The 25,784-nt window shown below is 44.0% G+C and overlaps 1 protein-coding gene across 8 annotated transcripts in view; it reads left to right on the top strand.

Moving 5' to 3' along the window:
• Window positions 1-25,294, top strand: part of LOC110497818 (kinesin light chain 1) — a 41,372-nt gene extending 16,078 nt beyond the window's left edge. Inside the window, exons 5-16 of one of the 8 annotated variants that reach the window (XR_005037715.1) lie at window positions 9,712-9,940; window positions 11,048-11,135; window positions 11,647-11,748; window positions 14,941-15,114; window positions 15,261-15,360; window positions 15,594-15,646; window positions 16,073-16,140; window positions 16,232-16,340; window positions 16,565-16,729; window positions 17,951-17,987; window positions 19,216-20,835; window positions 23,256-25,294. Coding sequence is in view for 4 of the 8 variants with exons in the window: in XM_021574221.2 (XP_021429896.1) it covers window positions 9,712-9,940; window positions 11,048-11,135; window positions 11,647-11,748; window positions 14,941-15,114; window positions 15,261-15,360; window positions 15,594-15,646; window positions 16,073-16,140; window positions 16,232-16,340; window positions 16,565-16,729; window positions 20,705-20,835; window positions 22,440-22,506; window positions 23,256-23,321 (1,352 nt within the window). In the remaining 4 variants the exon portion in view is untranslated. Of the gene's footprint in view, window positions 1-9,711; window positions 9,941-11,047; window positions 11,136-11,225; window positions 11,288-11,646; window positions 11,749-14,940; window positions 15,115-15,260; window positions 15,361-15,593; window positions 15,647-16,072; window positions 16,141-16,231; window positions 16,341-16,564; window positions 16,730-17,950; window positions 17,988-19,215; window positions 20,836-20,976; window positions 21,969-22,439; window positions 22,507-23,255 lie in introns of those variants that run through there. The other 7 variants (XM_021574222.2, XM_021574221.2, XR_005037714.1 and 4 more) reach the window with 7 other exon arrangements.
• The last annotated feature ends 490 nt before the right edge of the window (window positions 25,295-25,784 follow it).

Raw genomic sequence — 25,784 nt, forward strand, 5'->3', positions numbered from 1 at the left:
TTCTTCTTGTACCCATGTCTTTCTCTGTTCCTCACCTCACGTTTCCTCTCCTTGTTCCTACTTCCTACATTCCCTCCCCACTCCCTCCAATACATTAACTAGTCCATTTCTCCTCCTGTTGGTCTGAAAGTACGTATCACTATGAGCTTTAAAGTGCTATTAGTCAGAGCTGGTTGAGTGTGGAGGCAGGCCAAATGGAAATGGACCCAGTGAGCCAGATCACACAGTCACCAGGTTGGGTTCACTCCAGCAACCAGCATGTACATGAGAGGATCTCAGGCAGAGGGACAACACCCACTCCCCACTAAGCTGGGCATTTATTGATAAAATTAAGCAAAGGGGTCCTACGTACAATATCGTATAATGATCCTACACAGAACCACTTCCAGCAAATGGGTAAAAAAGCATAATTAATCTGCATAAGTAACATATTGCAGGGATTTAAAGGGTACATCTCCAGTAATTGCTCCACCACATAGAGAGCTAATAAGATGCAGACAGGGATATGGAGGAGGGAGAGAGAGAGAGGAGCAGGATCTCTCTAGTCCTTTGTTGTGTTTGTATTGGGCTGTTAATACTTTATTTTATTCCAAGTTTCTGCCTGCTTAATGAGCACAATCTGAAGAGCGAGAGGGAACGAAAGAGAGGATCAAAGAAAAGAGTGGGTTGTGCCAGGAAGCTCTCCAGAATGCGGGGGAGGCAAGCGTCAAATGCTCCTGAGTGCGCTCACATTAATCCTGCCCCCACATGAAGCAGAGCTGACTGAGACAGGGCTCTGTGTCTGTCTGTGTAGTGTGAAGTGGATTCGACTCCTCTCCTGTCCTGACTGGTACCTCCCTGAAATACTCTTATGTCTTAGGTCCCTCTCACTGCAGTGGTGGAGATGGTTTAATTGCTTGTCTCCAGCTACACTAGGATTACAAAAGTATGTGGACACCCCTTCAAATGATTGGATTTGGCTATTTCAGCCACACCTATTGCTGACAAGTGTATAAAATCTAGCACAAAGCCATGCAATCACCATAGACAAACATTGGCAGTAGAATGGCCTTTCTGAAGAGCTCAGTGACTTTCAATGTGGCACTGTCATAGGATGCCACCTTTACCGTCAAGTCAGTTTGTCAAATTTCTGCCCTGTTAGAGCTGCCCCGGTCAACTGTAAGTGCTGTTATTGTGAAGTGGAACCGTATAGGAGCAACAACGGTTCAGTGGTAGGCCACACAAGCTCACAGAATGGGACCGCAGACTATTGTATAATTTTTTTTATTTTTTAAAGGTCTTAATTTGAAGTTTGTAGCGCATAACAGTTGTCTGTTATCGGTTGCAACCCTCCCTACCGAGTTCCAATCTGCCTCTGGAAGCAACATCAGCACAATAACTGTTCATTGGGAGCTTCATGAAATGGGTTTCTATGGCCGAGCAACCGAACACAAGCCTAAGATCACCATGCTCAATGCCAAGCGTCGGCTGGAGTGGTGTAAAGCTCGCCGCCATTGGACTCTGGAACAGTGGAAACGTGTTCTCTGGAGTGATGAATCACGCTTCACCATCAGGCAGTCTAATCTGGGTTTGGTGGATACCAGGACAGCGCTACCTGCCCGAATGCATAGTGCCAACTGTAAAGTTTAGTGGAGGAGGAATAGTCTTCTGGGGCTGTTTTTCATGGTTCGGGCTGGGCCCCTTAGTTCCAGTGAAGGGAAATCTTAATGCTACAGCATACAATGGCATTCTAGACGGTTCTATGCTTACAACTTTGTGGCAACAGTTTGGGGAAGGCCCTTTCTTTCATGTTTCAGCATGACAATGCCCCGTGCACAAAGCGAGGTCCATACAGAAATGGATTGCAGAGATTGATGTGGAAGAACTTGTCTGGCCTGAACAGAGCCCTGACCTCAACACCATCGAACACCTCTGGGATGAAATGGAACAACGACTGCCAGCCAGGCCTAATCGCCCAACATCAGTGCCCGACCTCACTAATGCTTGTGGCTGAATGGAAGCAAGTCTTCACAGCAATGTTCCAACATCTAGTGGAAAACCTTCCCATAAGAGTGGAGGCTATTGTAGCAGCAAAGGACGACCAACTCCATATTAATGCCCATGATTTTGGAATGAGATGTTCAGGTGTCCACATTTTTGGTCATGTTGTGTAGATGGAGCATAGCTAGTTTTTTTTTAGGTAGTTACAGTGTAGTGAACGTTTGTTCCTGTCCTCGCATATATGAAGTGAAAAGACCATGACAAGTGACGTGTTTGTGAGTGACCTTTTTGCAATGCAGCGCTACCTTTTCACATCTATTGGATATGTTTGGCTTTGCCTAGGGCTGTGACGATCATGGAATTTTGGATGACCGTAATTGGCCAGCCAAATGAAGTAATTAATGACTGTAATAACCGTTCCTGACTGCATGTGCTGCCATAGAAATAGAATGAATAGAACGGGAATTCCCATTCAAGTCAATAATGGGTCAATAATGGGTTGGCAGTTTGTCACGAGTTACCACAGCCACAATGTCATGATTGGTTATATGAGTGAAGGGAAAGCAGCCAACAAGTGCTCAGCATATGTGGGAACTGGTTGAAGCTGGTTCAGACAATGCCAAGAGTGTGCAAAGCTGTCATCAAGGCAAAGGGTGGCTATTTGAAGAATCTCAAATATAAAATATATTTGGATTTGTTTAACACTTTTTTGGTTACTACATGATTCCCTATGTGTTATTTCATAGTCTTGATGTCTTCACTATTATTCTACAATGTATAAAAAAGTAAAATCAAGAAAAACCTGTGTTGTTCTAAAACCTTTGTGTATATTGTAAAAAAATCTTGCTTTTTGGTCTTCATTTAAGGTTAGGCATAAGGTTAGCATTGTGGTTAAGGTTAAGTTTAAATTAAGATTTTAAGAAGTTCCTTTGTAGAAATAGGTGGGGTTTAGCCATAATCATGACTTTGTGGCTGTGCTAACTATTGACAACCTGTCACGCCTTGACCTTAGTTATTTTGGTTAGGTCAGGGTGTGACAAGGGTGGTTGGTTTAGTTTTTGCCCTGTCTATGGTTTTTGTATATCTATGGGGTTTTAGTATGTCTAGGTATATGTAGGTCTATGGTGGCCTGAATTGGTTCCCAATCAGAGGCAGCTGTTTATCGTTGTCTCTGATTGGGGATCCTATTTAGGTTTCCATTTTGGTTTTGTGGGTTATTGTCTGTGTAGTTGCATGTCAGCACTCGTGTTTACAGCTTCACGTTCATTTTCTTTAGTGTTCTTCGTTTAAATAAAGAAGAATCTATTCATCTCACGCTGCGCCTTGGTCTCCTCCTTATGACGAACGTGACAGAATAACCCACCAAACAAGGACCAAGCAGCATGAAAAGGAGGAACAGCGCTTAATGGGGAAATGGACCTGGGAGGAGATATTAGATGGAGCAGGACCCTGGACACAACCGGGGGAGTATCGCCGTCCTAAGGAGGAGTTGGAGGCAGCGAAAGCGGAACGGCGCTACTACGAGGAGAAATACAGGAGAATAGAGGAACAGCGACGATAGCACGGAAGCCCAAGAGGCAGCCCTAAGATTTTTTTTGAGGAGATTGGCTGAGTCAGGTAGGAGACCTGAGCAAACTCCTCGTGCTTACCGTGGGGAGTGTGTAACTGGTCAGGCACCGTGTTATGCAGAGATGCGCAAGGTGTCTCAGAGATGCGCAAGGTGTCTCAGAGATGCGCAAGAATGGGCATCCAGCCAGGACGTATTGAGCCAGCTCTATGTTCTGGATCTCCAATGCGTCTCCACGGTCCAGTGTATCCTGTGCCTCCTCCCCGCACTCACCCTGAGGTGTGTGTCACCAGCCCGATACCACCAGTGCCAGCACCACGCACCAGTGCCGGCACCACGCACCAGGCCTACAGTGCGCCTCGGCAGTCCAGAGCGTCCGGCGACAGTACCCAGTCCAGAGCGTCCGGCGACAGTACCCAGTCCAGAACCTCCAACGACGGGCCACAGTCCGGAACCTCCAACGACGGGCCACAGTCCGGAACCTCCAACGACGGTCCCCAGCCCGGGGTCTCCAGCGAGGGTCCCCAGCCCGGGGCCTACGGCGAGGATCCGCAGTCCAGAGCCTCCGACGATGATCCACGGGTCAGTGCTACAAGAGCGGACTCAGTGTAAAGAACGTGGGCGGCGTCCAGAACCAGAGCCGCCACCGAGGTTAGATACCCACCCAGCCCCTCCCATATAGGTTTAGGTTTGCGGGCCGGGAGTCCGCACCTTTTGGGGGGGGGGGGGGTACTGTCACGCCCTGACCTTAGTTATTTTTGCTTTCTTTATTATTTTGGTTAGGTCAGGGTGTGACGAGGGTGGTATGTGTGTTTTTGTCCTGTCTAGGGTTTTTTGTATTTCTATTGGGTTTTGGTATGTCTAGGTGAATGTAGGTCTATGGTGGCCTGAATTGGTTTCCAATCAGAGGCAGCTGTTTATGGGGATCCTATTTAGGTTGCCATTTTCCATGTTGGTTTGGTGGGTTATTGTTTATGTGTAGTTGCATGTCAGCACTCGTGTTTATGGCTTCATGTTCATTTTGTTTAAAGAAGAATGTATTCATCTCACGCTGCGCCTTTGTCTCCTCGTTATGACGAACGTGACACAACCAGAACGGGCTCAACCGCACGAATGCCCGGCAGTCCCGTCTTCAGTTAGCTGTTCGTTCCTCACAAAAATAATATAAATATAAAGTGCCTTCGGAAAGTATTCAGACCCTTTGACTTTTTCCACATTATGTTAGGTTACAGCCTTATTCTAAAATGTATTCAATTGTTTTTTCCCCCTCATCAGTCTACACACAATACCCCATAATGACAAAGCAAAAACTGTAAAAAAAAATATTACAAAAAATACGTTTGCTAATTTAAAAAACATATTAGATTTAGGTATTCAGACCCTTTAATCAGTACTTTGTTGAAGCACCTTTGGCAGCGATTACAGTCTCCAGTCTTCCTGGGTATGACTCTACAAGCTTGGCACACCTGTATTTGCGGAGTTTCTCCCATTCTTCTCTGCAGATCCTCTCAAGCTCTGTCAGGTAGTTCGGGGAGCGTTGCAGCACAGCTATTTTCAGGTCTCCAGTAGAGGATGACCGATTAATCGGAATGGCCGATTATTTAGGGCCGATTTCAAGTTTTCATAACAATCGTTATTTTTGGACACCAATTTGGTAGAGTTGTATTTATTTATTTTTTTACACCTTTTTATTTAATCTTTATTTAACTAGGCAAGTCAGTTAAGAACACATTCTTATTTTCAATGACGACCTAGAAACGGTGGGTTAACTGCCTCGTTCAGGTGCAGAACGACAGATTTTTACCTTGTCAGCTTGGGGATTCAATCTTGCAACCTTACAGTCCAACGCTCTAACCACCTGCCTCACGAGTAGCCTGACTGTTACGCGAATGCAGTAACCCAAGGTAAGTTGCTAGCTAGCATTTAACTTATCTTAGAAAAAAAACAATCAATCAATCATAACCACTAGTTATCTCCACATTGTTGATATTACTAGTTTATCTAGCGTGTCCTGCGTTGCATATAATCGATGCGGTGCGTATCGTTGCTCCAATGTGTACCTAAGCATAAACAATCATGCCTTTCTTAAAATCAATACACAGAAGTATATATTTTTAAACCTGCTTATTTAGCTAAAAGAAATCCAGTTTAGCAGGCAATATTAACCAGGTGAAATTGTGTCACTTCTCTTGCGTTCATTGCATGCAGAGTCAGTGTATATGCAACAGTTTGGGCCGCCTAATTTGCCAGAATTCTACGTAATTATGACATAACATTGAAGGTTGTGCAATGTAACAGAAATATTTAGACTTATGGATGCCACCTGTTAGATAAAATACTTAACGGTTCCGTATTTCACTGAAAGAATAAACGTCTTGTTTTCGAGATGATAGTTTCCGGATTCGACAATATTAATGACCTACGGCTCGTATTTCTGTGTGTTATGTTATAACTAAGTCTATGATTTGATAGAGCAGTCTGACTGAGCGATGGTAGGCAGCAGCAGGCTCGTAAGCATTCATTCAAACAGCACTTTCGTGCGTTTGCCAGCAGCTGTTTATGACTTCAAGCCTATCAACTCCCGAGATTAGGCTGGTGTAAACGATGTGAAATGGCTAGCTAGCTAGCGGGGTGCGCGCTAATAGCATTTCAAACATCACTCGCTCTGAGACTTGGAGTGGTTGTTCCCCTTGCTCTGCATGGGTAACGCTGCTTCGAGGGTGGCTGTTGTCGTTGTGTTCCTGGTTCGAGCCCAGGTAGGAGCGATGAGAGGGACGGAAGCTATACTGTTACACTGGCAATACTAAAGTGCCTATAAGAACATCCCAATAGTCAAAGGTTAATGAAATACAAATGGTATAGAGAGAAATAGTCCTATAATAACTACAACCTAAAACTTCTTACCTGGGAATATTGAAGACTCATGTTAAAAGGAACCACCAGCTTTCATATGTTCTCATGTTCTGAGCAAGGAACTTAAACGTTAGCTTTCTTACATGGCACATATTGCACTTTTACTTTCTTTACTTTCATTATTTAAACCAAATTGAACATGTTTCATTATTTATTTGAGGATAAATTGATTTATTGATGTATTATATTAAGTTAAAATAAGTGTTCATTCAGTATTGTTGTAATTGTCAGTATTACAAATAAATGTAAAAAATCGGCCGATTTAATTGATATCGGCTTTTTTTGGTCCTCCAATAATCAGTATCGGTATCGGCGTTGAAAAATCCTAATCGGTCGACCTCTACTCTCCAGAGATGTTAAATCGGGTTCAAGTACGGGCTCTGGCTGGGCCACTCAAGGACATTGAGACTTGTCCCCAGGCCACTCCTGCATTTTCTTGGAAATGTGCTTATTGTCGTTGTCCTGTTGAAAGGTGAACCTTGGCCCCAGTCCTGAGTGCTCTGGAGCAGGTTTGCATCAAGGATCTCTCTGTACTTTGCTCCATTAATCTTTGCCTCAATCCTGACTCGTCTCTCAGTCCCTGCCGCTGAAAAATATCCTTCAGCATGATTCTGCCACCACCATGCTTCACCGTAGGGATGGTGCCAGGTTTCCTGCAGATGTGACGCTTGGCATTCAGGCCAAAGAGTTCAATCTTGGTTTCATATGACCAGAGAATCTTGTTTTTCATGGTCTGAGAGTCATTTAGGTCTGAGAGTCATTGGTGGAGTGCTGCAGAAATTGTTGTTCTTCTGGATGGTTTTCCCATCTCCACAGAGGAACTCTAGATCTCTATCAGAGTGACCATCGGGTTCTTGGTCACCTCCCTGACCAAGGCCCTTCTCCCCCGATTGCTCAGTTCGGCCGGGTTGCCAGCTCTAGGAAGAGTCTTAGTGGTTCCAAACTTTTTCCATTTAAGAATGATGGAGGCCACTGTGTTCTTGGGAACCTGCAATGCTGCAGAAATGATTTGGTACCCTTCCCCAGATCTGTGCCTCGACACAATCCTGTCTCGGAGCTCTACGGACAATTCCTTTGACCTCATGGCTTGGTTTTTGATCTGACATGCACTGTCAACTGTGGGACCTTATATAGACAGGTGTGTGCCTTTCCAAATCATGTCCAATCAATTGAATTTACCACAGGTGGACTCCAATTAAGTTGTAGTTACATCTCCAAGATGATCAATTGAAACCGGATGCACTTGAGCTCAATTTTAGCAAAGGGTCTGAATAATTATGTAAATAAGGTATTTCTGTTTTTTATTTTTAATACATATGCAAACATTTCTAAAAACCTTTGTCATTTTGGGGTATTGTGTGTAGATTGCTGAGGATTTATTTATTTTTAATCCATTTTAGAATAAGGCTGTAATGTAACAAAATCTGGGAAAAGTTCATTGGTCTGAATACTTTTCCGAAAGGCACTGTATATACATACACTCATAGGCCGTTTTATTAGGTAGACCCATCTAGTACTGGGTCGGACCCCCTTTGCCTCCAGGACAGCTTGAATTCTTTGGGCGTGGAAACGTTGCTCAATTGGTATCAAGGGACTTAACGTGTGCCAGGACAATATTCCCCACACCATTAGACCACCGCTGTGCCATTGACACCAGGCAGGATGTGGCCATAGACTTATGTTGCTTATGCCAAATCCTGACTCTGCCATCAGCATGACACAACAGGAACCGGTATTCATCGGACCAGGCAGAATTTGCCCGTGCTTAGCTGCATTCCGTTTCTTTTGTATCCTGAAAAACTCCCAAGTCTTTAACGATTACAAGCATACCCATAATATGATGCAGCAACCACTTTGCTTGAAATTATGGAGAGTTATACTCAGTAATGTGTTTTATTGGATTTGCCCCAAAACATAACGTTTTTGCAGTATTACTTTACTGCCTTGTTGCAAACAGGATGCATGTTTTGGAATATTTTGAAATGAAGGAAGGCGGTACAGAAACAATCTGTCAATTAGTTCAATATTGTGGAGTAACTATGTTGATCCATCCTATCACAGCCATTAAACTGTAACTGTTTTAAAGTCACCATTGACCTCATGGTGAAATTCCTGAGCGGTTTCCTTCCTGTCACGCAACTGAGTTAGGAAGGACGCCTGTTTCTTTGTAGTGACTGGGTGTTTTGATACACCATCTAAAGTTCAATTAATAACTGCACCATGCTCAAAGGGGTATTCAATGTCTGCTGTTTACATTTTTCCCATCTACCAATAGGTGCCCATTTTTGCGAGGCATGGGAAAACCTCTATGGTCTTTATGGTTGAATCTATGTTTGTTTGAAATTCACTCCTCAAATGAGGGACCTAACAAATACTGTAATTGTATGTGTGGGGTGCAGAGATGAGGTAGTCAATCAAAATGCATATTAAGCACTACTATTGCACACAGTCCATGCAACTTATTATGTGACTTGTTATCAAATGTTCAACTCCTGAACTTATTTAGGCTTGCCATAACAAAGGGGCTGAATACTTATTGACATTTCAGCTTTTCATTTTTATTCCATTTGTAAACATTTCTAAAAAGTATTGTGTGTAGGCCAGAGACACACAATCTTAATTTAATCAATTTTAACACAACAAAATGTGGAAGAAGTCAAGGGGTGTGAATAATTTCTGACTGACCCTATGTGTATATATTTATTTTGACGGTTATTTTATTTTTTTATTTTATTTTCATGACGGCCTTCATCCATAACCGTCGGTTACACAGTAATTGTGCCAGCCCTAGCTTTTCCATGCTAGTCAATAGAATTTGTCATTCTTGTCGTGAACTTGCAAACAGTCTTAGCTCTATGGAACACCTGGGATCATTTGTTACTGGAGAGACATTTTTGGTACTTTGGGTGTGGTGGTGAGGGTTATTACTGCAGAGGACCACTGCTTCTTCAGCCCATTGGCCCTCCTTCAGAGTCAGTACAGAGCTGTGGGCCTCTAATGAGAAACCCAATCAGGTGGTTTCCAGACCTCTTGCTTATAACACACACACCTCAACCATACACATTTTCACACAATCTCTCATGCAGTGATCTGAGACATTTGGATGGTTTCCCGACCCAACATACTTCATATGTGCCTGTACAGTGTCTCAGTTTCTCCACTCTACCAGTAATTTTGTGCGTGTGTGTGTGTGTATAGTTTATGTTATGTTAACCCCTCGCCCGCCCCCCTCCTCCTCTGTGTGTCTCCAGTCCAGCAGCCCCACGGTAGTGCAGCAGCAGCCGCCGCCCAGCAGGGTGGCTATGAGATCCCGGCTCGCCTCAGGACCCTTCACAACTTGGTGATCCAGTACGCCTCCCAGGGCCGTTACGAGGTGGCCGTGCCCCTCTGCAAACAGGCCCTGGAGGACCTGGAAAAAACCTCCGGACACGACCACCCTGACGTGGCCACCATGCTCAACATCCTGGCCCTGGTCTACAGGTCAGCCTGGGGAAGGGGCTCTGGGGTGGGGAGGTGGGTCGTGGTGGTTGGTATTGGCTGTGGATCAGTTAAAGTCAATATACACTGAGTATACAAAACATTAGGAACACCTTTCTAATATTGAGTTGCACCCCCTTTGCCCTCAGAATAGCCTCAATTCATTGGGGCATGGACTCTCCAAAATGTCGAAAGCGTTCCACAGGGATGCTGGCCCATGTTGACTTCAATGTTTCCCATAGTTGTGTCAAGTTGGCTGGATGTCCATTGGGTGGTGGACCATTCTTGATACACATGGGAAACTTTTGACCGTGAAAAACCCAGCAGTGTTTCAGTTCTTGACACACTGAAAACCGGTGCGCCTGGCACCTACTACCATACCCAGTTCAAAGGCACTTCAATCTTTTGTCTTGCCCATTCTCCCTCTGAATGGCACACATACATTCCATGTCTCAATTGTCTCAAGGCTCAAAAAGTCCTTCTTTAACCTGGCTCCTCCCATTCATCTACACTGATTGAAGTGGATTTAACAGGTGACATCAATAAGGGATCATAGCTTTCACCTGGATTCACCTGGTCAGTCTGTCATTCCTAATGTTTTGTACACTTGGTGTATGTTTGATCCTGATTCGACAAGATGTCAGCTTGTATAGTAAGAATTGTCAGCTACTAGTTCTGGGAAATGGGAAGAATCATTGATTGCAATGCATGTTTTTAAACCTGACAATACTTAATATGGGTCTATCCAAGACAAAACATTCGTCCATAACAAAGGGTTGTGTTGGACAAAATGGTTATTTATGTGGGGAGAGACTTGGTTATGATCCCCAAGGTTGTCAAACTTGTACTTGAGACCCCATGGCAGTGATGTAGTCAAGTCACTAAACCTTGAGGTCGAGTCCGTGGTGTCCGAATCATTTATACTTGAGTCCCTTGGTAGTGCTAAAAGTAGCTTTCCAACAATATGAAAATCACAACTTTAGTCCGAGTGAAGTCAGAGTCCTGGACTCAAGTACTACAACACTGCCCTGTGGTAATAGGCCTCACTGTCAGAGAAACCACGGTAACATGCCCCATGAGTCCTCTCTTTTTTTCTCTCTCCTCTATCAGGGACCAGAACAAATACAAAGAGGCAGCCAACCTGCTGAATGACGCTCTGGCGATCAGGGAGAAAACTCTGGGCAGGGACCATCCAGCGGTGAGTGTGGTTTCTCATCAATCTGTGTCTCAGCAGTATGTCTGTAACCAGCCAGGCAGGCAGGTCCACTAACTGTGCCGACCTCAACAGGCTTGTGTCTCTGACTCTCCCTGGACCTCCAGTTCCTTCAGTGCAGACTCAGAGCAGCAGAGGTTAGGCTCTCTATCACCCCCTCGTGTCTGTCACATGTGGGCCCCAGACCACCCTAGTCTAAATCAAAGGTCACTGTGGGTCCCTCTGTGGTCTCATTGGTCTGGTGGTCTGAGTGATATACACGTGGTGGAGATTTATCCTGCTGATTGGGATATAATTAAATAGCAGTAATCACTTCGTGCCTCCCTCTTTGTCTTCCTCTCATCTGTCGGTTACACCTCTAATTGGTTAAATTCACCAGATCAGTTGCACTCTGCTGCCGTGGTTGAGCCTTGTGGACACTCAATTATACATGCACAGATGATTTAAGGCTGTCCTAAGAGTGTTTTCTTTCTATTTCTGTGTGTGTGTGTGTCAGGTGGCTGCTACACTCAACAACTTGGCCGTGCTCTACGGGAAACGGGGGAAGTACAAAGAGGCGGAGCCACTTTGCAAGCGGGCTCTGGAGATCCGGGAGAAGGTGGGTCAGAGGGCACTGGTCACTACAAGGAATTGTGGGAATGGAGTGCTAACACTGCAGAACACTCCTGATTCCTGCTCCTCCAAATATATCTTGCTCAAGTTTCAAAGAACTTTGCTGTTCCTTCGAAAGTTTTCCTCTTAGTTAAACGCAACTTTTAAAACGTATTTTCTGTCTATATGCTCTCCCCTGCATTCGCTCCCTCCTCCCAAGCCTCCCTATAGCTTTGTGTTGTTCAAAGAGGAACTGTGACTTTGGAGAGAGTTAAGTCCTGGGAGGGTTCATTATTTTTGGCTGCACAAAATGGGATGCTTATAAAGGAGGAGCTCAGCAGTCCTGGAGATGCAAAGTGCAGTGTCTCTATTTATCCATCTCCCTTTCTGTTTCACTCTCTCGCTCTCTCCCTTTGTGCCTTTTCCTCTCATTCTCCCTCTGTGCTAAGAATGACACGTCTACTCCCTCTGTGATGTCGTCTGTGCTAGAGCTTAAGGACAGCGGATACATGTTATTTCTATTCTCCACTTCTTAAACTGATGATAAAGCTCTCTCTTGAGCTTAGAGATATGCCACCCAGCTTTCGGCAACAGAGGAAGGAAGAAGGCTTTGCTGATGCAGGAGGAATTTTCCTGCAGTTCTCTCTTTTAATAGCAAGCGCTTTTCCCACTGTGTGAGCTGCCTCAGTCCTTGGTTTATCCCTAGGGATGAAGATTAGGAGGAGGAGGGAGGGACTCTCTAAAAAGTTCCCCAGTAACATGCACTAGCCTGGTCTGGAGTTCAAAGAAGCACTCCTCAATAAAACTCTCAATATATCACCCAGACCTAGCAGTTGTTTCCTTTTTGAAATCCCATACTTCTAATGATGTTAACAGTAAACCCTTCAAATCCACGTAGAAGCTTCACAGGAGAGAGGGGGAGTGAGACTTGTATGCATTCAGGTTGCTATTGATAATTCAGAGAGAAACCGTCAATCAGAGTAGAGCTGGACAACATGGACAAAAATCACAATAAATTGCCTGAATTGATACGATAGCGATAAACAGAACGATAAGTTTATAACATTAATCTGCACTACAGTTTATTTTTATTTGTATTATCCTTTAAACTACTACTACTAGTTTGATGGTTGTAGCCGTCAATTGTCCCATTAACAATCACCCGTATTAGTAAATGTATTTATTCTAAAACTTCTCTAGTATAGTCTACTTATCATAATAAACAATATCAGCAAAATGCCTGCGTTTAAGTGTTCATTATGGTCGGTATCGATCATTTTTGGTTTATCTTCTCAGGTCTAAGTCAGAGAGACTACCTCCAAATGACTCACTCACGTCTGTAGCCATGAAATGCTTTGAAAGGCTGGTCATGGCTCACATCAAAGCCATTATCCCAGAAACCCTAGACCCACTCCAATTTGCATACCGCACCAACAGATCCACAGATGATGCAATCTCTATTGCACTCCACACTGCCCTTTCACACCTGGACAAAAGGAACACCTATGTGAGAATGCTATTTATTGACTACAGCTCAGCGTTCAACACCATAGTGCCCTCAAAGCTCATTACTAAGCTAAGGACCCTGGGACTAAACAACACCTGGACTTCCTGACGAGCCGCCCCTAGGTGGTAAGGGCAGGTAACAACACATCCGCCACGTTGATTCTCAACACGGGGGTGCGTGCAGAGGTGCTTGCTCAGTCCCCTCCTGTACTCCCTGTTCACTCATGACTGCACGACTCCAACACCATCATTAAGTTTCTTGATGACACAACAGTGACATCACCGACAATGATGAGACGGCCTATAGGGAGGAGGTCAGAGACCTGACCGTGTGGTGCAAGGACAACAACCTCTCCCTCAACGTGATCAAGACAAAGGAGTTGATTGTGGACTACAGGAAAAGGAGGACCGAGTAAGCCCCCATTCTCATCGACAGGACTGTAGTGGAGCAAATTGAGAGCTTCAAGTTCATTGGTGTCCACATCAGCAACAAACTAACATGGTCCAAGGACACCAAGACAGTTGTGAAGAGGGCACGACAAAACCTATTCCTCCTCAGGAGACTGAAAAGATTTGTCATGTGTCATCATATCCTCAAAAGGTTTTACAGCTGCACCATCGAGAGCATCCTGATGGGTTGCATCACTGCCTGGTATGGCAACTGCTCGGCCTCCGACCGCAAGACACTACAGAGGGTAGTGCGTTCGGCCCAGTACATCACTGGGGCCAAGCTTCCTGCCATCCAGGAACTCTATACCAGGCGGTGTCAGAGGAAGGGCCTAAAAATTGTCAAAGGCTCCAGTCACCCAAGTCATAGACTCTTCTCTCTGCTACCGCACTGCAAGTGGTTCCGGAGCACCAAGTCTAGGTCCAAGAGGCTTCTAAACAGCTTCTACCCCCAAGCTATAAGACTCCTGAACAGCTAATCAAATGGCTACCCAGACAATTTGCATTGCACCCCCCCTTCTACGCTGCTGCTACTCTGTTATTATCTATGCATAGTCACTTTAATAACTCTACCTACATGTACATATTACCTCGACACCGGTGCCCCTGCACTTTGACTCTGTACCGGTACCCCCTGTATATAGCCCCGCTATTGTTATTTACAGCTGCTCTTTAATTATTTGTTATTCTTATGTCTTGCTTTTTTTGTTGGTATTTTCTTAACTGCATTGTTAAGGACTTGTAAGTAAGCATTTCACTGTTGTATTCAGCGCATGTGACAAATAAAACTTGATTTGATTTAATTAGCAAGCCTCTCCAACCCAGGCCTCTGTCACTCACTGTATAGAGGGAAGGAAGATCATAATTTCTCTGCTAATGAGCAGTGAGCCTCTCACTCCTAACTCCCAGTCTCTGTGTGTCTTTCTCTCAGTGAGTCAGTCAGAGAGACAGAGTTAGCCCTCAGCTCTGTCCTCCTTCCTCACCCAACCCCTTAATGACACCTCTCCTCTCCACCAGCTCTGCTCTGACTTCACCCGCCTATCTAAAGGTCCAGCCAGATCACATAAAGTACAGAACGGAGACTATTATTCTATCCAAAGTAATGGTGATGGGGTCTCTTTCTGTTATAAATATTCCCTTTTCATCCTTTCACTTTGAGATGCTTTGATTAGCGTGAACCATTATTGCTTTATTACTCACTGTTTTGTTATATTAACATGGCCTCCCCCCATCTTCTCCTGCCCAGGTTCTGGGTAAGGACCACCCAGATGTGGCCAAGCAGCTGAACAACCTGGCCCTGCTGTGTCAGAACCAGGGCAAGTACGAGGAGGTGGAGTACTACTACCAGCGGGCCCTGGAGATCTACCAGACCAAACTGGGCCCTGACGACCCCAACGTGGCCAAGACCAAGAACAACCTGGTGAGAGGGTCACATAGGGGTTAAGAGATCACTGGCTTTGTGTGATGACTGCACATTTTAGAATGAGTTATGAGAAGAAGAGTTTCTGACGTTTTGAAGGTCATATTCTTACATATTCATATTCGGTCTCTCTCATCCTCTCACAGGCGTCCTGTTACCTGAAGCAGGGGAAGTTCAAGCAGGCTGAAACTCTGTACAAAGAGATCCTTACCCGCGCACATGAGAGGGAGTTTGGCTCTGTAGACGGTAAGACACACACAGCAATCAAGTATCGTCTGTCGTTTGATGTAAAGGTGAATGTTTTCACGCTGCTGTCATCATTTTAGTTGAAAAGCTTCTGAAAACAACAATGACCTTTCAGTTGAATGCTCTAATGGTTTGAGCCAGACCATACCCTGCTGTCTGCCTGAATGTCAGTCAATATTTTCTTTTGACCTGCGTGTGTCTGATGGTTGGTTGTTGTTTGTCTCTGACTGCAGATGAGAACAAACCCATTTGGATGCATGCGGAGGAGAGAGAAGAACAGAGCAAGGTGAGAGATTGTGTGTGTGTGTGGTGTGGATGATGGAGAGTCCACTTTCACTAAGGACCCTGGTATTAGTCACTGCTGATGCTGTGGATTAACTTTCACAACTGACAGGGGAAAGTGTTTTCGTCACGGTGTGAAAGGTTTATCGATTTAGACGGCTGAAGAAGAAATCGTGACCGACCGTAATCTCTCAATTTTCCACCTCTAAACACTCATGTATTTTGGTGCCGCGTTAACGATCTCTCATATTTTCATATCTGATGTAATCCAAACCTCCTTTCATGGTCCTGTGTCATTTGTCAAGAATTAGCTGGAATATTTAGGCTGTTAATTAGTGACCAACCATTTTACTATGGTGGTAGATTTCTGTCATTAGCGTTTCAAGTCCTTAAATCCTGACAACTGATGGATGTGGTGGTTCATCTCTAGGGAAAGCAGCAGGACGGCTCCCCGTTCGGAGAGTATGGAGGCTGGTACAAAGCCTGTAAAGTAGACAGGTCAGTATTAAGTATGGAAACTGTAGTGGTATGCCTATGGTCCTGTATGTGATTACATTAGTTCATGATGTGTTTATAATGTCTGCCCCAGCCCCACAGTGACCACCACCCTGAAGAACCTGGGCGCCCTCTACAAGCGGCAGGGTAAATTTGAGGCGGCAGAGACCCTAGAAGAGGCCGCTATGCGTTCCAGAAAACAGGTGTGACCACTGTCCTCTTCTGCCACTTACCTGCCTGAATAATAGATTTGCCAGCCCAGGGTCATGTGAACAGACTGGAGGAGTATCGTTGGTCCAGCTGTCTAAACTGAAATACTAGCAGGTCTTGGTTTTCATCTGTTGTAAACCAATCCAGAACAAAATCCAACACATGATGCGATGTTGATCACTGAGAGTGTGTGTGTGTTTCCTGTCCACATGGCCAGGGTCTGGACACGGTGCACAAACAGCGTGTGGCGGATGTTCTGAGTGAGCCAGAGACGCGGGAGAAGCAGTGGAGCCGTGAGAGCCTGACCTCCGACGCCACGGTCAAGTATGAGAGTGGCCCGGACGGTGGCGAGGAAGTGAGTATGAGCGTGGAGTGGAACGGGGTAAGTACAGTACACAGCCCAGGCCACACACAGGGAGTAGGAAGGGGTACAGACACACCCCTTAGATCCTCCTAGAGAAAAGCCCAATTGGGATGGAAAATATTTGATATGATTGGCTTTGTGATTAATATCTCATCGGATTTCTCAATTTACTTTGAAAACGTCTCTAGAAATGATCAATGTTAAGATTATACATTACAATTGATGATTTATTTAATCTACTAATGAGCAGTGAACAGTGGCTTCTGTCAAGGAGGATATTACTGAACATTTAAAGTTATTTCTTACCTACTCTTAAAGTGCATATCCTCTACAACTTGTCAATTATTTGATGAGGACTGAGTTGCCAGTGGTAACCTTGGTGGTAAATGTCCTAGATTCTATATGACTCCATATTATTTGTGTGATAGCTAAGGTTATAATGCTGATTGACTGTCTGGCCAGTTTGTAGTTATAATCACCTCCTCTGTTCTACAGTAATGCTTCTAGTCTACACTCATGCTTCTAGTCTACACTCATGCTTCTAGTCTACACTCATGCTTCTAGTCTACACTCATGCTTATAGTCCTCAACTGAGTGAACACTCCAGCTGCTTACATAAAATGACTTATCAGACCTTTGTACCCGCAAGTTACTGTATCTAGTATAGGCGCCATATGTTTTGTATGGTTCTATTTTGTTTCAGCAAACAGTATATTGCACACAACAAACTCGTCCTTTCCATGCATTAGTCTGACAACTGTATGCTATTCTCACTGGCTCTATCCGATTACTGCAGTAAAGTCCTCTTGGTCACAGCATATGTTTGCAAATCACACCACACTCTCTGCTGTAGTCTGCTATTCAGAACTGCCCTGCTCCCATAGCAACAGTAGCCGTAGTGCCCAAGACAACCAATCAGCATCTCCTCCTTGGAGTCCCCTGCCTGCCTGGTCTGCCCTCAGCTCAAGGCTCCGGGGAGACTGGGCTCAGGCACATTTGTAACCTGTGTTCTCTACTGTACTGCTCACCTATCGGACTGTCTCAGTCAGACACTAACCTGTGTGTTAAAGAACACCTCTGTCGCCATGGTGACTCATTCATGTTCTCATCACTGATGCATGTGGGCTCTGTACTGTACATCTTCAATGTCCCTCTGACACTTTCATCATGTGTGTCTGTGTTTACTGTACTGTCTGTACTGTATGTGCCTCTCCTGCCCATTGTGTGTGCGGCGTGTAGTGCTGAAACCTCTGTCAGACACACATAGTACATACTGGTAAGGATGGATGGACAGACTTAAACATGTATGATGATGGTGATACAGTACCCCTGCTGTCTTTTTCTCTGCATCCAGTGGCAGGTTATTACCAGTCAGAGTGGTGGGACAGCATTCAACCTGTACAATCTGTCCCATTATTCTAGCTGATTCTGAGTGTGTATTTACTGTCTGCATCCCTTTGTCTGTGCATGCAGTGCTGTGGTGGGCTAACTTGTTGTTTCCTCTCTGAGTAAAACCTGTACTATTGTGTGTGCAAGTATGATTTAAGTGTGCTAGAAGACAGACTGTTCCCCAGACACAGTATCTCTCCAAGAATACCCCCTTCACTTCTGCTTTGTTTGGGTGGGTTCTGTCACCCACTTTAGTCCTATTTTCCATTTTGTTTGTCGTGTTTTTGGGGTTTTCCGGAGCTTTGATTTGATTTGCCCATGGATGAGCCTCAGGTCCTCTGAACATGGCAGTGGAAAATGGCTGATGGCTTTGTACAGGGAATTGACTGGGTTAGAACACACAGGCAGTTGTTTTAGTTTATTTTGGGGTTATAGTCACATTGTTGGTTGTTTTGTGGATTAACTTCACAGTTTTTTTTAGATTGGCTGAATTGAGCCTGTTATATTCATTAACTATAGTTCTATTCATTCACTTTCCAAATGACACAACTACCGAATTTACCATCATGACCAGGGCACTGATTAGCTCATACTGGCTAGGACCTCAGTCTATTGAGAGATACTTTAACTGACCATTTAGGCTCTGAGGTCATATGAGCAATTCCAAATCCATGCTGCCTTTGCATCAGTTGGATGCACTTGATAAGGGATTCAAGTGCCATAAGGACTGATTTAATTCACTCCTCAATTAGTTTTTAGGCTACTGTTTTTACTTTACCCTTGGTCCCTGGATTTGTGTGGTTGCTTATAGTTTCCTTTGCCCTATAAATCTCTTTAGCTGTTGCTAATTTTGAGCGCTGATGCCTTCTGCAGTTGTAAAGCACCGCCACAGCCCTACCTGGAGAAATACTGTCTCTGTAGGGGAAACACTGGCTGACCACTGCTGTCTGTCTGACTTGCTCTGCTTTCCTTCTCTTCCTCATTTTCTCACTTTACTCTACCTCATCTTCATCTCTGTTTTTCAATACCCTCTTCTGCCTCTCTTGGTATTCCTTTAATTTGTCTCCCTCTCTCTTTCTTTTTTCCTCCCTCTCTTCACCCTGTCTGACCGGCAGGCATAATCCCAGATGCCTTGTTGTGGTTCTAAGTACTTGTCTTCTGCATGACGGACACCAGCTCGCCTGCCACCCCTCCAGCTTTGCAGTTGTGTCTTCTCTTCAGACTCTTCTCTCCTCCTCTGGGCTGTCTGTCTGGTGACTCTACTGGGCCAAGCTGTCCCTAGTTCTATCCTCCTATCCACTGTCAATGGGACCAGGGGGGCTGGGCTCTGTCTCAGAACCAAACCAAGCCACTCCTGCCTCCTGCCATTACCTTATCTTGCTCTTTGCTGTACTTAAATACTCTGTCTCCTCACTCTATCTGTTCTATCTCTCAGTAGGGTGTGTGTGGTGTTGCGTTTCCAGCATTTACTAGAAGTAATGATGCATACCGGTCTGCTTTTGCTCGTAGTGATTTAACTAACATACTGTGAATTCTATGAGTTGGTGGCATGATCATCATCCTGTATGCTCCCTCAGAGTACCGTGGTGGCTCTAGGCTGCTGTCGAGTTTCTTTACTAGTGTTTGATCCTATGCTCCATGTGGTCCTATTGATGTCAAACTTAACGGTGTTGTCATGTCCTGATCAGGAGGGAGTGTCAAAAGACAATGCAGCTCCTGTGTATACAGAGCCAGATGGTGGGAGGGGATGGGGAGTGTAGAGGGGGGTATAGGAAAGAGGAGTGGGACATGCCTCACTCTGCAGAGTGGAATCTGGACACTTCTCTTCATGGCTCCTACTAATCTACTCTGTCCTGTCTGTGCTTCTTATAGTATGTATCTCTTAACTTCTAATAAAACGTAAGTCTTTGCTCACTCACATCTTTGCCTGTAGCCTCTTTGTGTGCTCTCTCTCTTTCTGTGTGTGAGTGTAAAGCGGGGTTTGTGTGTGGTTGGTTGTGTGTGTGTCTAAATCTTGATGGTAGCGGTCAACTCCGGGACCATGGTAAAGTGACCCGTCCTTCTTTTCCTTCTCTTCTCCATGGTGGTGTCCTAGTGGACAGGTCAGAGGTTAGGGGTCAGAGCTGTGTGAATAACCACAGAGCATGAAAACCTGTTACTCCAAGATCTGATCAAACATAGCAGGATGGATATTGCTACCTTGAATGAATAAAGCTTGAAAACCTTTAGAAGGAATTTACATTGCTCTGCTCTGTTGACCCAAGAGAACTATTGTGAGCATAACTTTATACAATGTTTTTGGAGGGCTTCTCTAATTTCTTTATAGCATCATTTCTGAATAGCACACGGATGAGGCCGACATGTTTTGTCTCAACAGAGTCTAATCGGATGCACATGCAAAAACAAGCACATGCACAGTCCATCACATATGCAGACAGAAGAAGTTACTGAGCCAATTCTCTGTATTTTGATTGTGTGTGTGCGTGCGTGCGTGCATATCTGTACGGAGTGTGGGGGTGTGTGCAACTCTGCATGCATGTTTGTCTCTACCTGTGTGTATGCAAGATGTGAGTGTGAAAGTCACCCTCTGACCTCTCTCATCAGGACGGTTCCGGCTCTCTGAAGCGGAGCGGCTCCTTCAGTAAACTCCGTGCCTCTATTCGCCGCAGCAGTGAGAAACTGGTCCGCAAGCTGAAGGGCGGCAGCTCACGGGAGTGGGACCCCAAAAACTCTGGGTAACTATTCTCCTCACCTTTGACCCCTTCATGCACAGTTAGTTAAATAAAGGTGAAATAATATTTTTTGTATCTAACCTTTATTTAACTCAGCAAGTCAGTTAAGAACAAATTCTTATTTACAATGATGGCCTACCCCAGCTAAACCCTAACCCAGATGATGCTGGGCCAATTGTGCTCCACCCTATGGGACTCCCAATCACGACCGGTTGTGATACAGCCTGGAATCGAACCAGGGTCTGTAGTGACTCCTCTAGCACTGAGATGCAGTGCCTTAGATCACTGCGCCAGTCGGGAGCCCCAGAAAAGACTAAGCCACCCTGCTCCTGGAGGGATCTCTACTCTGCTGTGGGTTAACTCTGGTGTAACTCTGAGTCCTGTTTGGCACAGCTAATGAACCACTAACTAACACATTCAAGAGCCTGTTACTTGTGCATTTTCACTTTCATACACTATGAATGCCACATACTGTGACTGGTACAGACTATTACTGGCTCAATGTCACGCTGTAGAAACAGGGTACTATTCCAGACTACATTGCCTGTGTGGATATGTTCAGTGAGGGAAGTGCTTTGAGCTGACAGGCAGAGCAAGTCGGACTGATTCTGAAACTACAGAGGACTCCGACTCCTAGTGCCTCAGTCAGCAGTGAGCTTCTCTATTTTATGCCCTTATCATTTGTATAAAAAGTAACATCTGCTTTAAAAATAATAATTGTTTTTCCACAAAAATAGTGAACTAGGCCATTATTACTCCTGTATGAGCGGAGAAAAATACTCACATATGCACAACGCAAAACAACTTCCCACGGCCATGTGTACACAGAGTACTCTGTCAGCTGTGAGCGACAATCTGGCCTAGAGACAGGACTAAATAGAGAATGATTAAGAGCTCTAGATGACCAAACTACTACTAATTGCCTGCTTTGAAATGCCTGCATATGAAAGCCATATTTTATTTTATTTGTTTTCCTTTTTTCACAATTTTTAAACAACATTTTCAAAACAAGGTGCAAATATCAGTTTTTTTGGTGAATTTATTTTTGTCTGCATGGGAATTTTGTTTTATTTTAATATTCTAATACATATCTATGCTGTGTTTTTATTTCTGACTAATAAACTTTTCCAAGTGAATGGCTACTGCATGCCTCATCTGTTTGACATTCTGTTTTCTGACTCATTTTCCTCTCTTCTGCTCTTTCTATCCCTCAGACCATTTTAACGTTCCTAACTCTTTATCAATGACGATTTAACCCCATTATGATGACCTTTCTAATCCAGGAGACAGTAGAGCGCTGTATCAACAGAATTTAATGAATTTGGCACCGAATACTACTCCCTTTAATCAATTTGTTGTCACTCTCTCTTCAACTTTTGTTAAGTGTGTCCTTTAACCCATATGTTATGATTTAGCTCATAGAGATGGCTTTATGTATTTGTGTCGGGGCATTGTCTGGGGAAACTAACCCGTGAGTGAGTCTCATTTTTGTTATTAACCCACATACCATCTTCATGGGCCACATGTCCCTCTCCTCACCCCTGACTCTTGACCCCTCAACCCGGCTCTCACTGACATCTCCTTGCATGCCACTGTTCTGGGTGCAGCATGAAGCGAGCCAGCTCACTGGGTGTTCTAAACGTGGTGGACAAGGCTACCGGAGACCTCTACCAAGTAAGGAGCCTAACTGTCTCTCACGCTCCATCTTTCACGTCACTCAATCTTTCCCCATTTTTTTTTTTCTGGATCTCTTCTCCCTCACCATCCCCTGTGTTTATCTTCCTCCCTCTTTCTTACACACTACTCTCTGAGACTTTATGAAACAACAATTCCCCAATCAATAAGCCCTTAGTCACAACTCACAGTAATGAATGATGTGCACGGTAGATGTAGGAAATTATACCTTTTGACAGTTGATTTATGTGGCTGCAATGAGGAAATTAGACTTAAGGTGAACCAGGTATAGTAGTCTGTAACCAGATGATCAACAGCAACCATTCAAAATTCTACTTGCAACGTTCTACATGAATTGACTCCAATGTTAATCCTTTTATAAACTGACTGCTATCGATTGTTCACCACGATAAATCTGACTGGATTTATTTGAGACCATGGTACCATTCTACATGGTGGGATATTGGTTCTGCCAACCTACCATACGATAAGGGTGTGACTGCAGAATACAGTAGTGCACCAGATTTCAGCATATTGGCATCTCATTTATATTGTATACTACATTCCCCCAAATACTTCAACAGTAATCAATCATGAACCCTTCATGTCTGTATTCCATATTCAAGCAAAACAGACCTTTTCTCCATGGAAATGTGAAGGATATTTTGTCTGTGATGTGTACATGAACTGTTTCTCTTTAGTTCTTCAACCTATTCTGAACCCTATGCCCTCTCTGCTGCCCACACTAGGAGCGAAATAATCATCTGAGAAAGAGTCGTGACCTGAGTGCCAGCCACACTGACCTGGCGCATTGAAGGTCGGAACTCAGAATGTTCCCGTGGAGAAGTGACAGAGGTCATGGGGTCTGTCTCCTAAACAACCCCCTCCCTGTTGTAGGTATACAGCTGGCTGCAGTACGTAGGTTTCACAATCCCATTGCACTTTGATCTCATCACTGGTTTGCTTAGGTGTTTTAATTTAAATGTTTTCTCTTTTCTATCAATATATATATTGAACAACATGAGATTAGTTATAATGAACGACAAATGTATAACGCTAAGTCAAGTGTAAATGCGTGTGTGTGGATGTAAGTATGCACCTATATTTTATAGTTAAGTGCTCAAATGAGAGAATGTTCATTTTTGTATTTTCTGTGTGTGTGGTTGCTTTGTCCTACCTTACCTCCACAGATCTAAATCGTAACTTAAATCATTTGGGTATCACTTGAATGGAATATGTGAGCAGTTCAGGAGGTCCCAATAGGGTACTTAACTCTGCTGTCTTACCCCCTTTCATCCAAATTGATGTCCTGTGTGTTCTTATTGAAGTGCTAGATGTGTTTGTTGTATTAAGTTTTATGTTTTACATTTGGGTTGTGTAAATTATGGTTTATTTTATTTCCTATGCTGATCTGGGGAATCTTATTTCTTTGTATCAGAGGTCTTGAAATGGATAGCTCTGCTTCTAGCAATTTCAAGAGACTGCTCAAAATGTATGTGAAGTTATGAGGCAGGATCGTTCTGTTGGCACATTAAGTATATCTGGTGGATTTCTCAGGATTGTCACAGAACAGAAGATGGCTAGCGAAGCTAGTTTTGATATACACTGACTGCACTATATATTTAACACAGGAACCTGTTACAATCAAATGCATTTTCCAGTAATAGCATAAAAATATTGTTACAATCTGGAGTAAAGACATTGTTTACTAATTTGTACCAATCTGTTTCTGTATGTTGAATGATGAATCAAGAGTAAGACTATGTATAAAGAGTGAAATTAAGCTGAAGTACTTGGACTTCATTAGATTAAATATCCAACCAAAAAAATCAACAAATGTTTTTTGTCACTCCCACATTTACATTGTTTTACTTTGTTCTCAAAACTTTCAAGTTAACGTTTGCTCGTTTCCGAAGTGTGCCTTTTTTAGGTCCACAGACATGATCCTACTGACATGGGTTTGGATTGCTTGTTGGGTGGACTGTTAATGTGGTCTGTTGATGGGGATGTGTGATAGCGTTATCTTATGTAAGGAAGGTGACTGTTACATTTGACTTCAGTCATCATAGGCCCAGGAACTTTCCCAGTCCCTCACCAGGATGACTTAAAGAGGGGTGAAATATTACTAATTAGGGTTAAATTGACCAGACCGGTTTCACTATCCAAGGAACAGGACCTATTTTTATGATAAACAAGCAAGTTGTCATGAGCAGAGGGAACCATGGAGTAGTGAGTAATTTGCAAGTAATCCTATGAGCAGTGGTACAATGGCTGCGTTTACACAGGCAGCCCAATTCGGACCTTTTTTCCACAAATTGGTAGTTTGGCCAATCACATCAGATCTTTTTCAGGGCTGATCCGATTGGTCAAAAGACCAGTAAATAAAACAAATATCAGAATTAGGCTGGCAGTGTAAACGCAGCTTCTGAGTCACTTGAAGTGGTGCACAGAATCATGGAGAAGGACAACACGCCCTGAACTAGTGAAACACTGCTGGGAAATGTTAATGATGACATCACCCTATTATTTGTGACACAGTCAATGCACCAGACTGTCCAAGTTAACTTTTTTTTGTTTGGGGTTGGGCTTCAGTGTGTGTATGTTTGGAGATGTCCTGGGCTAGACTGGCAATAGGAACACAATTGGTAACTATCCAAACTTCCAGCCCCTTTCCCTTAGGATGACTGCTGTGCTGGCTGGATCCCTTTAGCCTGAACTGTGGTGAAGTGTTTGTCCTGAAAAAGATGTTATATGGTATAAATTGTTTGAATAAAACTATACAAATGTTTTTCTTAGTCTCTCTGTCATTCTTTGGTCTGATAAATGAGCATGGTCACGGAGCAGAGCATGGCAGTGGAGAATTATTGTTCTCTCAGCGCCCCCTACAGGATTTATTAAATCCAACGACTATGAAATACCCTATCAGTAATCATCATACAAACACTTCAAAAGTGATCATGTTTTAGGGAATCTAAAATCTTGAATGAGTCTTGAACAAATAGAAAAAATATACAATATTAGAATGCAGGTGGATTGTTTGGGATGAGGTGGCTGGGAGTACATCAGACATTTCCCTGAAGTATGTGTGGTGCCTCCACTCATCTCACTTCAGTCTTTCGGTGGACCCAAGCTCCCCAAGTAGAGCCCCACCAGCCACTATACTTACATTTAATTAACAAGGTATTACACACTGACAACAGTATTTAAGTGGCAGTCTCCAATGTAAACTCAGCAAAAAAAGAAATGGCCCTTTTTCAGAACCCTGTCATTCAAAGATA

The sequence above is a fragment of the Oncorhynchus mykiss genome, chromosome 19 (assembly GCF_013265735.2).
Source record: "Oncorhynchus mykiss isolate Arlee chromosome 19, USDA_OmykA_1.1, whole genome shotgun sequence".
NCBI classification, from domain to species: Eukaryota; Metazoa; Chordata; class Actinopteri; order Salmoniformes; family Salmonidae; genus Oncorhynchus; species Oncorhynchus mykiss.